This window comes from Meles meles, chromosome 1 (genome assembly GCF_922984935.1).
Source record: "Meles meles chromosome 1, mMelMel3.1 paternal haplotype, whole genome shotgun sequence".
NCBI lineage: Eukaryota > Metazoa > Chordata > Mammalia > Carnivora > Mustelidae > Meles > Meles meles.
In genome coordinates, this window is record NC_060066.1 from 116,229,022 (window position 1) to 116,247,287 (window position 18,266).

The 18,266-nt window shown below is 42.9% G+C and overlaps 1 protein-coding gene across 1 annotated transcript in view; it reads right to left on the reverse strand.

The window, feature by feature from the left end:
* Positions 1-948: 948 nt before the first annotated feature.
* The window catches only part of SLC22A15 (solute carrier family 22 member 15), an 80,554-nt gene continuing 63,236 nt past the window's right edge, over positions 949-18,266 (reverse strand). The window contains exons 9-12 of the mRNA XM_045982142.1: positions 8,237-8,357; positions 6,685-6,757; positions 3,344-3,532; positions 949-2,821 (exon numbers count right to left, since the gene is read on the reverse strand). Of these exons, the coding sequence (XP_045838098.1) occupies positions 2,732-2,821; positions 3,344-3,532; positions 6,685-6,757; positions 8,237-8,357 (473 nt within the window). The 3' untranslated portion in view covers positions 949-2,731. The remainder of the gene's footprint in view (positions 2,822-3,343; positions 3,533-6,684; positions 6,758-8,236; positions 8,358-18,266) is intronic.

Genomic DNA, 18,266 nt, shown 5'->3' on the forward strand with positions numbered 1-18,266 from the left:
TGTTCTAAGACTTTTGACCCTAGAAACTGGGGGTTTCCTATGCGTCTTACATTTTTCTTGATGCTTTTAAGAAAAGAAATTTAATTTGGAATACAATAAGAAAAATTTAAAAAGATGCTTTTTACAAATCATCTGCACAAATCATGTTCCCTGTAAATTAAAAGATTTCTAATCATTTAATCAGGGCAAATATACACAGGTACACATTCTCTACAATCACAGTTCTTCAACAGTTTCCTTTTTTCAAAAGAAAAAAAAATCTTTTTATAAAAGGTGCTAGAGGGGCGCCTGGGTGGCTCAGCGGGTTAAAGCCTCTGCCTTCGGCTCAGGTCATGATCTCAGGGTCCTGGGATCGAGCCCTGCGTCAGGCTCTCTGCTCATCGGGGAGCCTGTTTCCTCTTCTCTCTCTGCCTTCCTCTCTGCCTACTTGTGATCTCTGTCTGTCAAATAAATAAATAAATAAAAATCGTAAAAAAAATTAAATTATAAAAGGTGGTAGAATGAAAAATTTAATAATTATGATTATTAAACTTCACCAAAAGACCATCTAGAAAGAACCAGTGACCTTACTAGTGACAACTGACTCAAGCAGCTGATATCCTGCCTGGCCTTTTAAGCGACATGTGTATCCCCATCCCTTTTTCCAGCCCACAGCTGGGAAAGCAGGAGACCCAAGGATAAAACTAATGGAATCCTTGCTTATTTAGCCGGGAGCAGAGGGAATCCCGGTGCCAGCAGAGAGATGGTTTCCCAACTGGTCTTCAGTTAGAACAAAGCCATAACACTGGTTGCCTCTGGGTGTTGGGCCTATGGTTTTTTTTTTTTAACTTCCAATTTCCAAATTTTTTCTAATGGGACATATTATCCTCATAATGCAAAGAATGCTCTAACTGACCAAAGAGCACACATCTGCTAGTTCATTGTTTTATTTTATTATTATTTTTTTTCATTGTTTTATTTTTAATGCCCAACTACTAAGAAGATCTTCTAAGTGTCCTTGTGAGTTCCTCCTCTCTTCCTCTCCTGGTGGTGGGCAGGGTCTCCATCTGCCAGAGATAGACAAGCAGGATTCCGCAGTTTGGGGGTGGGAGTGACATTTGCCTGGGATTTATAAAAATGATATTGCAAGTACCATTCACATCCACAGTTTTCTCGATGGTTAGAAACAGTAATATTAGGTCCTTACTGTGTCTAGGCCCATATTCTTCTGGACACAGCAGAGAGAAACACAGCAGGAGAGATGGCCCCTATGTATAAAGAGCTCAAAATATCATCAAAGGCTTAAAGGACATAAAAATACTTTAACCCATACAAAGGTACAGACTGACAGAGTGTAAACTAAGAGCTTAACGCAGAAGCAGACAGGAAGTGTCAGAGCCAGTTGGGGGTGATGCCTCCGAAATTTCCAGAAGCAGGCCCCATGACGTCTTTTCTTTACCTCCAATGCAACTTCTTTCTCCAAGAGTTGGTAAAATGGGAAATTCTGAAGACACAGTAAAGTTCCTGGTTGGGAAAGTGGCCTAAAGCCATATTGCACAAACTTGTTGACTCCAGGTTAACACTCCTACTTGAGATAGCATTCAAGTGTTGAGGGAAACAGGTACTTTCAGCATATGATTTTAGAAAACTATGTGTGACAGACTTATTTGAAAGTTGGCAGTACTTCATGAAAAAAACCACACTTCCTATATTACTTGCTTTCCACTCTGACTACAGAGGCCGGGACTGACCTGGGATTAGAAGTGTTCAAGTTTCTTAACGGTCGCCTAAGTCGCCTAAGTGCCTCATTGCACAACGCAGAAAACAGAACGAAAACCCGGGACAGATCATTTTCTTTTCTTCCTTATAAAAGCTGCCCCTTTTCAAGGTCTTGACATGTCTGTCACTCTGCGGCTGCCCTCCACCTTCACGAAGATTCATCCCTCGGTGAACAGTTCTGAAGTGATTGCTGGTACTGGAATCTGAGATGGACCGGTTTCTGGAGATGTGCCCAAGTCAGAATGGAGGAAGTGACACAAGCTGCCTGTCAAAGGGAGTGGACCGGGAGCTGCAGCCACACCTCTGGCTCTGAGAAAAATCGCTTCAGTACAGTTGGCTTTTTCTAGGGGATTGTCTGTGGGGCTCAAGTCACAGGGAGCCAACCCTGAGCCCAGAAAGCAAGGGGTGACCCACCTCTCATCAGTTAGGGGAGAGCTGGAGGCCTTGGGCCACACACAACGTCCTCAGTGCTTTTCCTCTGGCATGAAACTGGAATGCGAACACCAGTCGGCCTGAGATTCCTGGTGAGGCACAAATGATAAGGGGTAGATGTCAAATGTGGTATTAGGATGAAATCTTAAGGATGGTTTATCTTATCCCACTAAGAGGGCAGAAGGAATTTTACATGTCTGCCTTTTGGCATGATCAAGGATAAGCAACACGATCAGACTTCCAGAAACAAATTAGCTTTCCACTCTGGCATGTGGACTGCAGCTATCTGGCCAGAAGTCATGGTTCAGAAATGAACCTGAACTGCTGACTAATGAATGACTACTCGCTCAGTACAGCGATGTCCTCACTCATGAAATCTCTTCTCCATCCTCCTTTGCGCCTGAAAAAAGCCGAGCCGTGCTGAGGATCTTCCGTGTGTGTGCAAGCCTGTACTTCCACGACTCTCGACGCTTCCCGGGAAAGCCTGCCTTCGCCAGAGGCGAGGAAATCATCAGCCTGTGACGCGGGATCCGGGGCCACTTCACTTAATCATCTGGGTTTCTTCGTCCGCATCAAAGAACTCTTCCTCTTCCTCACTCTCACTGCCTACAGTGTCGTCCTTGTCCTCGGACTGAAACCGGAAAGGAGAACCAGAAGGGTCACATGACACCATGACATTTCTAAAATGAAAATTATTAACTAGCACTCAACGGACAAATGAATCTTTATGACATCTCCCCTAAGATTTTACCCTAAAGTGTTCTACGAAAGTGAATGACTCACTGGCCATCTTCACTTCTCTAAAAAAACCAGCTGCTATTAATCCCACACCTTTGTTTTCCAACAGCTTTGCTTGGTTCTATTAAACGTAACTGAAGGGGCACCTGGGTGGCTCAGTGGGTTAAAGCCTCTGCCTTCGGCTCAGGTCATGATCCCAGAGTCCTGGGATCGAGCCCCGCATCAGGCTCTCTGCTCTGCAGGGAGCCTGCTTCCTCCTCTCTCTCTGCCTGCCTCTCTGCCTGCTTGTGATCTCTGTCTGTCAAATAAAAAAAAAAAAAAAAAAAAAAAGTAACTGAACATTCTCTCCTCCCGCCCCCCAAACTGTCATCCTCCCAAGTGGTACTTATGAACGATTAAGAAAACCACACCATACCTGTGGGGGATCCAAGGTCTGTAAGGACAACGCTTCCTCCCCCAGTCTCCGATATGAATACACCTGAAGGTCAGAAAATGTCTCTAGCAACGGGCTGTTAAGGGTTTCCGGCAATAATAAACTCAGGAGGCCCGAAGTCAGGCCGGTGGCTCCAAAGATAATGAAGGGTAAAGACCACTGCACATATCTCTGTGGGGGCAGGGAGTAGAACAAAAACATGAAAACTCGGTATCCGGTTCCCAACACGTGACATCAGCAGTCTGTGCCCGAGGCATGGTCATGCTTACTATCCAAGTCATGCCTTCCCACTAGAAGCCACTTCTTCCCCATGGAGAGTTACCCTGGAAAATCATGGAGTGGTTGCTCAGGCACGGAGAAGTGGGGATGAGTACACAGAAAGGCCTCAGAGGTATGCGGACCAGAGTGGAAGTGGGGGGTGGGTACTGCTTTCACTGCACGCAACTCCCTTAGAACACAGGGATCTCCACATACACTTTGTTTGGGAGGTATCCCAAAGACTTGCGCACCATAAACTTTGAAGTTCTCCACACTCGTATCAGTCAAACCATCCCCCCACCCACCAAGCTGCTGATTTACTTAGCACTGAGTAAGGGACAGGAGGGGCTCTGTGATCAGGTTCACAGAAATCCCCAAAATGTGGAGGTGTGAGGAAACCAGAGATAAGGGAAAACACCAGATTGCCCTGCCCTAGGTGTCCCCGGAAGGGGTCTTTTTTATGACAGTCAACTGGGATCTATCAGAGAATAACCAGACCCTAAAAAAAAAAAAAGTAAGCTGTTAAAGATGTTATCACTGGTCCTTACACAAAGGTGCTATCAGTAGAGAAATTAAAAAGATTTAAGTTCCCTGGTTAGCTAGGGTTCAATAAAAGACCTACCCTAAAAGCAGCAATCTGGGCAGCAACCCTGTTGGGGCCCCTCTCCCTCCTGAGAGCTTTTTTTTTTTCCCCTGTATCCCTGTTTAATAAAAAATCTATCACTTTCCTCTCTCCTTTTTCCACAACATTCATTCTTCAACTCCGTGAGACAAGAACCCCGCTCTCCCACTTCAGCAACATACCTGGGAGGACAAGGGTTAAACGTATGAATGCCCTGAAAAGAAAAAGAAAAACCTAAAGAACCCTGGCACGTCCATGTGGCTTGGAAACTACCCGAACTGAACAGGGAGACACAGCTTTGCTTCAGAGATCCAACAGACATTCTCAGGAAAACGTACAGAGTTTCTCCAAACACAAACAGGTTCAGAGATAACAGCACAGAAAACTGTGTGCTGCTCTGTGGCCTTTCTGAGCTCATTAACATTCTTGAGTTCTTGTTAGGACTTGTTTAGCTTTACCATCTTATTTGGGCTTCCAAATTGTGTGGACAGGACCCCTCCTAGTTCGGATATCCTCTGCCTGATTTTTCAGAAGTAAAGAGATGATGGGCAAGGCAGGGCAGGGGACGGAGGTGGCCGGGCAGAATCTCACTTCTGGATCCCACATCCACACACAGGTCCAACACTGTGGGTGTGCTGCTGAGTCATGGGGGACACGACGCTCTCACCTCTTCTCAACTGAGCAGGAACAGAGACCCAGGGCTAGGTAGTCTAATGTTCTAGGAGATAACCCCTAAGGTCCCACACACTTTAGAGAATGGAACAAATATATATTAGAGGAAGGGTCTGACTGTGTAAAATTAAGCAGGAGACATGGAAAGAGATACTCATGAAAAGGAAGTGTACTGCAGGTCAAAGATAGACAGAAAGACCAGAAAGACTGAAAGGAAGAAAGAAAGAGAAAGAAAAGGCCACGGTGGGATTTCAGAGACACCCTCCTGTACTCGGGAGACCAGGAAACCGAAGAGATGCTGTGAGAGAAAAAACTGGTTTTCCCTTTTGCTGCTTTTCCTGCTTCTCCAGTTGCTCAGACCTGCACCCTGCCTGACTTTACACAGGCTTGTAATGCAAATCACATAGGTCCTTCTTGCAGGGGCCAAGACTTAATGATTTCTCTAGAGCAGATAACATCTCAGGAAGGACCAGGAGAGAATGACCACCACGTGAAGCTATTGTATATGCACATTCCAGACCACTGGAGACATTCTAGACATCTCCATGCCAAGACCCCTTGGCTCCAAGGAATAACACCGTGCCTGGATGCCTGGATGCGTGAGAGGACACGTACACCAGACCACTCCCAGCCCTCTGGACGAAGATGAGATTCCCTCCTTTCCTTTATGAGCCTCCCAGTCACTCCGTCTGTATCTGGTTTCTCTGGATCTTCATTGAACTGTTTCACCTCCGGCTGGCTTACTTGATTTCCATGCTATGTGAAGCCAAGGACTCTCTTGACTGGTCCTGCAGGAACCCCCTGAGTCCTTGGACCTGGCCTGCCGGCATGGCTAGGAAGTAGGGAGAACAGCTGTCTGCAAAGCACTTCTAGTCACCCTTTGTTGAGTACTGGCTGGGAGGGCCACGGGTTGGACCCAGCAGAGACATGCGCAGGGGCTCTGTGGATTAATCCATCACAGAACCAGAACATTTCAAGACTGGAAGGATTTTCAGGGCAGCTATTAAGTCTACCCTCTTTCTCTTGACTGTGAAATTTAAAAAACACTAAAAAGGGGCACCTGGGTGGCTCAGTGGGTTAAGCCGCTGCCTTCGGCTCAGGTCATGATCTCAGGGTCCTGGGATCAAGTCCCGCATTGGGCTCTCTGCTCAGCAGGGAGCCTGCTTCCCTCTCTCTCTCTGCCTGCCTCTCTGCCTACTTGTGATCTCTCTCTGTCAAATAAATAAATAAAATCTTTAAAAAAAATAATAAAAATTAAAAAAAATAAAAAACACTAAAAAGCTCTTAATAGACCCACAACTAGGCATGTTTCTCTTCTAATTTTCTTGTCTAAGTGGTATGACTTTGGGCAAGTTATGTAGCCCATTTCTGCTGAATTTCTCCTCTTTAATAGAGGATACTAACTATCCCTGCCTCATATGGTTCTTGTGAAGCTTGCGACAGATGTTGAAGCGCTCAGCACAGAGCCCAGCAAACTGTGGAAGCTTCACAAATATTCACTGACTGACTTACGAATGGAGACAGGAAGGGGCATGCTGGTATTAGCTAACTCTCCAATGAATGCAGAAAAGCAGACACTCAGAGTCTCGAGGGTGAGAGCATCCTGGGTCAGAGCCCCTGTGCTCTGAGCCATACGTAATCTAAGACAAGCTTCACACTCGGGGCAGGCTGATCTTCAGTGGCAACTGTTTGTTACCACGTTGTAAGCAAAGGTACAAGCATTTCCAAAGCAGAGAATCCAGAAAAACAAAACCAGGAGGTACAAACCAACCAGTGAGGGGATGAAGGGAGCAATAATCCCACCGACTCGGGAGAACATAGAACAAGTTCCAAGCCCAACGTTCCTGAAAAGCATAAAAAAGGCGGAAAATCAGTAAGTTCTGGGACGGGGGAGTGGGGAGGGGAAAGACCCTGTAATGGGCCTATAATAATAAATCCCAAGGTGGAAGAAGCATGGTCTCCTTTAGAGCAGTGGAACATTCTGGAACTGGAACTGAAATGTACTGTAACCGCACTGTCCAATATGAAAGCTGCTAGACACCTGCTGCTACGAACGCTGGAAATGGGGCTAGTGAGAACAAGGAACTGGGTTTTTCATTTACTTCATTTTAATTAGTTTAAATTTAAATAGCCACACGAGGCTAGTAACTACCATACTGGACAGTGCAGTTATCACAGAGGACGGTGCAGAAATGACCATGCGAATATTTCTTGTCCAATGTTCTTAATGGGTTTTTGTGTGTGAGGTTTCCTATGAATTGATATACCCATGGAGACCCAGGGTTTTATGATCTGAAAAGTCTTCCCATTTATTTAAATTCAACTAATTGACAATTCAAGGGTCAGGCATATGAACAGGAATTGAGCACATATTCTCAGGAAACCAGGAACATTACCTTTGTTAGGAGTACAGCCACGCAAGTGATGGGAGGGAGCGGGAATGAGAGTGGTTACAGGTGAGGTGGCCAGACATCACCCTTTTGCCCCAGCCTAATTGCTCTCAAAAGTGTCCCAGTTTGGACAAAATGGTCACCCTAACATCACAGCTAGCAGCCAGAGAAAACAGGTCAGAGGAATAATGAGGAAATGACTAGCCCATCACAGCCAGCCTGGGAAAAATTGGGGGGAAAGGGATTTAAAATTAATAGGCAGAAAGAATCATTAAGTTTGCAGGGATGAGGAAACATTTAGAATGATCTCTGAAAAGCCTGGGGAAGTGCTGAGCTAGGAAACCCCTGCCGGGACCACAGAGGCAGTTTGAGGAAGACTGAGCCACATCCCTGCCCTCCGCATTTGCTTTTCAGCCTTATTTTATGAGGGGAAACTTCAGACAGAATATGTTCCCTTTGATAGGAGCGTGTCCTACTCATTAGAAGTCACATTTAACAACTAATATGGAAACCTCATCTTCACTCCTAAGTGGAATTACCTTTTCAACAATGTGTATATTTTGGGTGAAGATGTAGGTTCTGTGACAACAGGGACAAAGTCCCCTTGCCTGACAGGTGCCTGACACAGGATGGGTGACTGAATAAATCCAGTCCACTGAAATCAAGATGGCATCTGAGCAATCTTTGGGTGATGGGATGCATTTAGTGTAGAGGACTTCTCTCACGATTTACATGAGGGAATTTAGCTCAAAATATAGCTACGTTTTCTTCCGCCAAATGGGCTGAGTGCAGTCCACACAGGCAGTTTCTGGGCTTAGGCCAGCCTGCTGAATTGTTGCCGGTCCACCCTAACTATGGTCCCGGTGGAACAAGAACCATACCTCTGCTGTGGCAAGCGTCTACCGCAAAACATGCAGGGTGTGTGAGGCGCACCTGATGACCGTGGGGTACAGCTCGGAGGTGTAGATGTACACCACGTTAAAGGCCGCGCTGATCGTCAGCTTCCCAAGCAGAGACAAGGAATGGCTATTCACCACTGCAAACACACCTGTGTCTGAGGAGGACAAGGGTAAAACACCGTGAGGTCCTTCAGGGAGAAAAATGCCTTCAAGTGACACACTGACTTCTGAAGGAGCCAGAGACGCGAGTACTGATGTCGAACAGTAAGGAGGTAGTATGACAGGTTACCCATTCAGGTTGAGTGAGCGCACACAACGCATGCATGCAAATATTCTCCCACTGTCTTGCCAAACCCCCTGAAATCTTCCACAGTGGAGGTCATGGTGGGGATTAAACTTGCTTCCTCCTCAGTGACAGAGCTCTTGGAAAACTATCCTGCGGTAAAGCAAGCTTCGTAGGGATGTTAAGTCTCACCCAGCACGGAGGCTACATGCCTCTCCTTTCCAACGTGGCTCAACAACCAGTGACGTGAAATGGTGGTTAGCATGACAAGCTCTGGTGCGTGCGGGGAGTAAGTCTGACGGATATAAAAGACAGAGGGGAGGTCCAGGAAAACCACTCTCTTCAGTGTGCATTTCTTGGTGTTCCATTGGAAGATAAGGAATAACCCCATTAAATGACCACCAGAGGGTATAAATCATTAATGTTCTTTAAAGAACAAGACTCTAAATATGGAACTACTTTTAATTTTTCTTCCTGCCCAACTTCTTACTTGAATTACTAATCACTAATGATATTTCAGTTTCTGAATAGATAATTTCTTAATGTTACAGGTATTTCTTAATGTTATCTCTTTACATAAAATGCAAAACTACAGATTACGGCAGTTAATTTCCCTATCAAAAATACTATCAATTATCCTGTGGTTCTTTCCTTTATTAACATTTTTCTCCCCAGGATCTTGCAATGCAATTATTCCCTTTCAAACATATTCAACCTCTCCCTTCAATAACCCGCCAGACTCTGCTCTCAAAATAACAATTTATCCTTCTGAGGAACAAAATCTCATCGACTGTGTTGTACTTACCCCCTTGACTAGTAGACATCTTCAATGAGTGACCAATTCTCCATTTCCCCAAATACACCTGCCCTGTAGCTCACTACAACCTGGCTTCTGATAGCACGCTCTCCTCAAAGTCCTACTCTTGAAGGTCAACAGCAAGGTCCTAATCACCAAAGTAATTGCCTCTCGTTCTCCTTGACATTTCTGCCAAATAGGATACGCTTGTGCCCTTCCTTGGGGCTACTTGCATGGCCCACAGAAACCACTCTTTCCTTAAATAACTCAAAAGCAATATTCCTTCCTTCCTTTGACCTCCACTCTCCCTAGTCCCTGATCCATTCAAATGGCATGCTTCAGACACACTCCTGGAGCTGCTTCCTTTTCCATCTTGTCTGCATCGAGCTACTTCAGGCTAAGTCTGGTATCCCGCTCGTGTCTGTGCCTCTCGCACTGTCTCCCATGGGACAATACTCTGTGGTGCTTGCTAAATATTTGCTGAACAAATTAGTAGAAGGACTATGATAGGGATTAATTTAGTGCAAAGAATCTGTGTTCATGCTCTCTCAACTTCTAAGGAGGGAGGCATTTAAATACTCCATCCTAAAATATGCTTCCCCTTCCTTGCTTGACTATGAAATAAATCTTCATCTACTTTAAAGATGGTGTCCTGAGCACAGCGGCCCAGGCACTGCCAAACCCGACCATCTGGGGCTTTCTCCTCTTCTGCCAGGCAATTTGGAAGAAGATGCTAGCTCTTTTAAGTACTGAATATATTATTTGAAGCCACGAGTGCTTCTGGAAAAAGAACGCTGCCTTTCGGCATTTACCACAAGATCCCGGTCTGCGCTAGAGATCTAAAATCTCTTCCATTAAACCAATAATAAGGGCAATTCTTCAGTTATTTTCCAGAAAACTTAGTGTGTCATGAAAAGGTAATCGGTAGCCTTGAAGCAAACAGGAATCTGCACATTTGCTTTACTGCAGATGATCTCTGGGACCGTTTTCAACCGGTACGGGATGGCATCTTTCAGAACTGTAGAGCGACGCTCTGTAACATCTTTAACAACAGGGTACGGGATTGCTGTCCTGAAAATTGAATTCAAATGGCACACCACAGAAGACCTTTATCCAAACACTCACAGACACTAAAGCTGGAAGAAGCCTTTCCCGTGAAGCTCAGGACATTTCCGGCTGGAAGCCATTTGGGGAGCGAGGCCCCAGCTCTGTACCCACAGAGCACCCCCATCGGCCTCTCACTCATGAGATGCTCGTAACTTCTCTCCTGCGTTCCTGACCCTGGAGTCTAGTCACCACCCGAAACTCGGGGAATTCACCTTATCCCCAGGTAGCCTGTGTCAATTTCAGTAGCTCTGTTTATTAGAAAATTATTTCTTATTCTTTCTGAGGCAGCTATTGGGCAGTTGGTCATCCTGAGTCAATGTTCAGGAGTGCTTGGCAGCCCTTGAGCTGGTTCCTTGGACATCTGACTTTGGTTCTTTATCTGAATATAAAATCAGATTATTACTGGCTACTACCAGCAAAAATACAAAGTGACTGTTTAAAAAAAGGAAAACTAGGGGTACCTGGGTCGCTCAGGCGGCTGAGCATCTGCCTTCAGGTCAGGTAATGATCCCCTGGGATCAAGCCCTGTTTTAGGCTCTCTGCTCAGTGGGGAGCCTGCTTCTCCCTCTCCCTCTCCCTCTGTGTGCCCTACCCCCATCAACTTGTGCTCTCGCTCCCTCTGCCCGCTGCTCTGCCTACTTGTGTTCTCTGTCAAATAAATAAATCTTAAAAAAAAAAAAAGGAAACAAAACTCAATTATCTTTGAGGGGAAAAAATATAATTCTCAAAACACTTGTATCTTGTATCCTTCAAAGCACTGAATTCAAGAGGTTATAAGTTTATTCCAACGATGAAGCTGTAAGGACATCATTTTTGGCACTAGCTATCTAGAGGTTTTCTCAGAGCCTATCGGAGGTTGCCAGAACAAAAATTCTCAGCATGTTATAGTCACATTTCATTGATCCTAAATAGTAAAAATTCAACTTAATCATCTGCTTCATTCGTTGGATGATTATGACAAATTTTTGATTGTTCATGCATATGTTAAAAATCTTTAAGACAGCAGTATGCCCTCTGTTATGATACACAGGTGGGCAAAAGAACCTAGAATTCATTTGTTCCCCTCCCCCCTTTTAAAGAAAAATACTATATATGCATAAAGTTCTGTCACTACAGTTTCAACATTTCTAAAATTTCACATGAATGATATAATTCAGTTTGTAGACTTTTGCATCTGGCTTTTTTTAGTTAGCACGAATGATTCTGAAATTTATCCATGTTGTTGTGTGTAATCAGTAGGTCACAGTTCAATCCTTTTGTTGTTGTTCAGCAATATTTCATTGTATGAATAGGTCACAATTTGTTTATCCATTCCTCAGCTGATGGGTATTTAGGTTCCTTCCAGTTTGGGACCATTATTAATAAAGCTACTATGAACATCTGCATCAAAGTCTTTGTGTCCATCCGTGTTCCTACCTCCCTTGGGTAAAGGTGAGTCATATGGCAAGTGTATGTCTCCCTTTTAAATAAGCTGCTAATGTTTTTCAAAGGGTCTGTTTCAGTTTACATTTCTATCAGTGGGATATAAGAGTTGCAATTCTTCCTTATCGTTGCCAATGATGGTATGGTTGGTCTTTTAGATTTATTTTTTTAAGACTTTATTTATTTATTTGAGAGAAAGAAAGGAGAGCCACGAGCAGGGAGAAAGGACAGAGGAAGAAGCACACTTCTTGCTGAGCAGGAAGCTCGACATGGGACTTGATCCCAGGACCCTGGGATCATGACCTGCACCAAAAGCAGACGCTTAACTGACTGAGCCAAACAGGCACCCTAATTTTAGCCATTCTAACAGGGGCATAGTGGTATATCTCCATTGTGGTTTTGATTTCCATTTCCCTAATGTTAAGTAATTGAATATCTCTTTCCATGCTTATTGACCATTTTCTTAGCCCTCTGGAGAAGTGTCTGTTCAAATCTTCTGTCCATGTTTTGTTTGTTTGTTTCTCATTATTAAGTTGCAAGAGTCCATTCTGTATTCGGGGTACAAGTTCTTTATCGGGTATATGTTTTGCAATTATTTTTCCCAGTCTGCATCTTGCTTTTCTTTAGTTATGTCTTTCAAGAAGCAAAAATTTTTCATTTTGAAGTCTAAGTAATGAATTTTTTTTGCTTTGTGCTTTGTGTGTCCTATATAAGAAATCTTTGCCTAAACCAAAGTCACTAAGATTTTTCTCCTACATTTCTCTTATGGAACTTCTGTAGTTTTAGGCTTTATGTCAGAGTCTCCCAAGGAGTTAATAACTGCATATGATGCGACAGGCAAGTTGAAGTTAAACTGCTTGCACAAAGACATCCAATTTTCCCAGCACCAACTGCTGGAAAGATTATCTTTTCCTCATTGAGTTGATTTGTCTTCTTTGCTAAAAATCAGTTGACTGTGTGCATTTTTCTCTATGTATGTTATAATTGGATAAAACATTTTTAAAAGGTGATCAAAATTTCAGTCCCCCTCAAAAAATAAAAATCAACTGACCATATCTGTGGGTTTATTTCATACTAAATTCTATCCTATTATTCATACGTCCATTCCTACCTGACAATATCATACTGTCCTGATTAATGTAACTTTGTAGTAAGTTCTAAAATCAGGTAGGATAAGTCCTTCAACTTTATTTTTCTTGATAAAAGTTATTTTTTGGGGGGCGCCTGGGTGGCTCAGTGGGTTAAAGCCTCTGCCTTCGGCTCAGGTCATGATCCCAGAATCCTGGGATTGAGCCCCGCATCGGGGCTCTACTCAGCAGGGAGCCTGCTTCCCCCCTCTCTCTGCCTGCCTCTCTGCCCACTTGTGATCTCTGTCTGTCAAATAAATAAATAAATAATCTTTTTAAAAAAAAGTTATTTTTGGGTATTCTAGGTGCTTTACATCTCTATAAAACTTTTGGTATTAGGTTGTCAACATCTGCCTGCAAAAAAAGGTCTGTTGGAAATTTTATTGGGTTTGATTGTGCTGAAGACTGATCTGGGGAGAACCGATGACTTAAAGAAGATCTTCCAACCCTGAATGGTAATCTTTTCATTTATTTTATTATTAATATCACCAATTCATTTATTTAGTCTCTTCTTTGATTTTCTCTCATCAGTTTTGCATTTTATAGCTTTGCACAGGTCTTAAACATTATTTTGTAAAATTTATCTAAATATATCACATTTTTATTAAAAATGATATTTTTTCAATTTTAAATTGTTGCTATTATATACAAATAAATTTGTGTCACATGACTCTGTGAAACTCATTTATTAATTTTAGATTTTTTTGTATATTCTCTAGGATTTTCTATGGACACTCTCAAGTAGTCTTGTGAATACAGACAGTTTTACTTCTTCCTTTCCAATTTGGACCCCTTTAATTTCTTTGTATTACCTTATCGTATTCACTAGTAATTCCAGTACACTGTTCCATAGAAGTGATAACAATGGACATCCTTGCCTTTGTCCTGAACTTCGAGAGCAAGTATTTGCTTTTTAACCATGAAATGATGTTAGCTGTAGGTTCCCCCTTGATACCCTTTATCAACTACTACTACTTGCTGCTGGTTTCTGCAATGAATGGATGTTGAATTCTCATAAGTGCTTTTTTGACTTGTATTGAAATGATCATATCATTTTTTTTTCTTTTGCCTTTTTAAAATGGTGAATAACACTGCTTAGCTTTTGAATGTCCAATCAGCCCTGCACTGGGAGCATCTCTCTTGCTTGGTCATGATGTGTTGCCCGTGCTGTGCACTGCTGGGTTCAATTTGCTAATATTTAGTTCAGGATTTGCATCTATATGGGTCTGTGGTTTTCTTGTAAAGTCTTTGTTTGGTTTTCATTTCAGGGTAATTGCTGGCCTCACAAATGAGGCTAGGGGAGTATTCCTTCCTCTTGTGTTTTCTGAAAGAATATATAGAATGGCTGTTACCTTTTCCTTAAGTATATCAGAGAATTCATCAGTGAAGCCATCTGGGCCAGGAATTCTCTTGTAGGAATGTTTGTCCCCGCAGATTCAATTTCTTGAATATAGAGGTCTAGTCAGCTTATCTGGGTTTTGAGTATACTTTGGCAGCTTGTATCTTTCAAGGAATTGACCCATTTTGCCGAAGTTGAATTTACTGGCATAAAAATGTTCAGTGTTCCCTTACAAATGCCTACAGGTTCTATAGGTTCCCCTCTTTCACTCCTGATATTGGCAATGTGTGTCTTCTCTCTTTTTCTTATGTTAGTTTGGCCAGAGGTTTATTGATTTTATTGATCTCAACAACCAGCTTTTGGTTTCATTGGTTTTTCCCTAGTATTTTCCCATTTTTATTTCACTGATTTTGCTCTTATTATTTGCTTTCTTGTCCTGCTTTGTGCTTAATTTGTCATTTTTTTTTTAAAGTTTGTCTTCTATTTTCTTAGGAAAGAAGTTTGATCATTCAGTTGAAAACACCTTTATTCTGACACATTTCTAATTAAATTTTCTCTAAGCACTACTTTATTGCATCCCACAAACTTAGGTTATGCTTTAATTACTGTTTAATTAAAAACATTTCCGGTGTGGGGGGGACCTGGGTGGCTCAGTTGGTTAGGCAACTGCCTTTGGCTCAGATCATGATCCTGGAGTCCCGGGATCGAGTCCTGGATCGGACTCCCGGCTTGGTGGGGAGTCTGCTTCTCCCTCTGACCCTCCCCCGTCTCATGCTCTCTCTCTCTCAAATAAATAAATAAATAAGTAAAATCTAAAAAACAAAACAAAACAAAACAACCACCAAAAACTATTAAAAAAAAAAAAAGGTTCCAGGGCACTGGGTGGCTCAGTCTGTTAAGCATCTGCCCTCAGCTCAGGTCATGATCCCACGGGCCTGGGATTGAAACCCCCATGGGGCTTCCTGTTCAGCAAGGAGTCTGTTTCTTCCTCTCTGTCTGCTACTCCCCCTGCTTGTGCTCTCTCTCTGTCAAATACATAAATAAAATCTTTAAAAAATATGTGTATACTTTCTAATTTCCTGTCTTCTTTGACCCATGGGTTTTTAGAAGAGCGATTTTTAAAATCCAAATATCTGAGGTTTTCCCTGATATTTTTCAGTTACTGATTTCTAGCTTAATTCCACTCTCATAAAACAACTATTTTTGGAAGATTTCAATCCTCTTCAATTTATTGCAACTTGTTTTATGGCCCAAATGTGGTCATTCTTGGTGAGTATTTCATGTGTGCTCCAGAGGGAATGCATGTTCTGCTGTGTCAGGCGAGAGCATCTGAAAAATGGCAGTTAGGTTATGTTCAAGTCTCCATATCTGTAGTTACTTGCTGTCTGATTTTTCTATGACTTGTTCAGGGATCCTGAAATATCCAACTCTAAGTTGGATTTGTCTATTTATTTTTTCAGTTCTATCCAATTTTCATGTATTTTGAATCTGTTTCTAGATGCTACAGTCAGTACGTTACATCCTCTTGATGAACAGACTTTCTTGTTAGGTGTTTCTAGCTTTCATCAAACATGGAAAGGATCTGACCATCCTTCCTGCAAATAATTTTTTCTTTACTTCCTCCTTCTTTGATTCCAATTACAAATACATTAGGCTTAGTGTTGTCCTACAACTCATTGATGCTTTGTTAACTTTTCACCCAATTCTTTTTTTCTGCTTCTTTTTGAATACATTCTTTTCTTTCTTAAAGACTTTATTTATTCATTTAAGAGAGAGAGAAAGAGACAGAGAAGAATACAAGCAAAGGGAGAGGCAGGGGCAGAGGGAGATTTGACTCTCTGCTGGGCTGGGAGCCGGATGTGGGGCTCCAGATCCCAGGACTGGGAGATCATGAGCTGAGCTGAAGGCAGGGGCTTCTTCTGAGCCACCTAGGTACCCCTTGTGTACTTTCTTCTGTTATGGCTTTTATTGATCTTCTGTAATTAATCTCATCCACTGCATTGTTTTTCATACAACGTATGCTTCATCTCTAGATGTCACACGTGTGTCTTTTACAGCCTCTGTTATTCTGTTCATGATGATCATGCTTTCCTCTATCTTCTTAAACATGGAATATATTGATAATAGCTGTTTTATTAAAGTTCTTATCTCCTCCTTCTATCATCTGGGTCCTTTCTGGTTTTGTTTCTACTGCCATGTCTCCTGATCATAAGTGGTATTTTCCTGCCTGGTAATACTGGCAGGATGCCATACACTGTGGATGTTACATTGCTAGGTGCTAGATTTTATCATATTCCTTTAAATACTGTTGCTCCTTATTCTGGGATGCAGTTAAGTTACTTGGGATCACTTTATCCTTCTGAGCTTTTTAAAGCACTTTGAGTGCAAGCAGAGAACAGCCTTTGGTGCAGGGCTTCTTTGACCCACCAGGTCTCTACCCAGAGCAGCACTCTGGCTGAAAAGAACACAATGTAGGCATGGCCTTGGGTTCCAAGATTTGTCTTGAATGCTGCTTCCTGGCAGTCCTCTCTCTCTGGCCTCAGTAGCCTCAGTAGCTTCCTCAAACGCATGCACAGATCAGTAAGCAGCCAGAAGACTCGGAGGCCCCTTCTGCAGATCTCTGGAGTTCTTCCTCTTGTATCTTATTCCTCTCCAGTGTATTTTCTAGCAAATTCTAGAAATCTTGGTCTCTCCAAGTTTTAATATCACTGTCTTCTGAATTTAGGAAAGCACCAGGATTTGCTGGGCTCTCCGTCCTTGCACCGTGACTCAGAGATGCTGAGTGAGGTCACAGTTAGGGAGCACGTGGTTTCCTTCCACTCGGGGATCACTGTCTGTCCTGGGAAGCCTCCTGTCCAGTGTATGAAAATTAGTACTTCTTTTATTTTCTCTGGTTTTATGCTTGTTTAAGGCAGGAGGACAGCTGGTCTCCATTATGATCGTGGTCTGAAGTTAAAGTCCCTGCAGCATTTTGTGGTCAATTCTCATACGGTATCTCCTGACTTTTACTGTCGCTGTTGTTTTTCTCTAATCACTCATTTTCTTCACCAGATTGTAAACTCTTTGAGTCCAGGGACTAGGTCTTGTTTATGAATAGGGTCCTTTCTACAGGAGCACCAGAGAAGTCAAGTGACTAAAGAATGGGCAGACCAAAAATTAGCAAGACAGGAAACAACGTGTGTTGGAGAGGATGTGGAGAAAGGGGAAACCCTCTTACACTATTGGTGGGAATGCAAGTTGGTGCAGCCACTTTGGCGAACAGTGTGGAGATTCCTCAAGAAATTAAAAATAGAGCTTCCCTATGACCCTGCAATTGCACTGCTGGGTATTTACCCCAAAGATACAGTTGTAGTGAAAAGAAGGGCCATCTGTACCCCAATGTTTATAGCAGCAACGGCCACGGTCGCCAAACTGTGGAAAGAACCAAGATGCCCTTCAACGGACGAATGGATACGGAAGATGTGGTCCATATACACGATGGAGTATTATGCCTCCATCAGAAAGGATGAATACCCAACTTTTGTAGCAACATGGACGGGACTGGAGGAGATTATGCTGAGTGAAATAAGTCAAGCAGAGAGTGTCAAGTATCATATGGTTTCACTTATTTATGGAGCATAACAAAGAACATGGAGGACATGGGGAGAGGGAGAGGAAAGGGAGTTGAGGGAAAGTGGAAGGGGAGGTGAACCATGAGAGACTATGGACTCTGAAAAACAACCTGAGGGTTTTGAAGGGGCGGGGGGGTGGGAGGTTGGGGAACCAGGTGGTGGGTAATAGGGAGGGCACGTATTGCATGGAGCACTGGGTGTGATGCAAAAACAATGAATACTGTTACGCTGAAAATAAATAAATAAATAAATAAATAAATAAATAAATAAATAAAAAGAATGGGCAGACCAAGGTTGATAAAAGAAATGAGGTATAAAGGTGCTTGGAGTAGAGTCTGAGGACACTCTTTCCACTGTGAAACTCACTGATTTGGTCGTG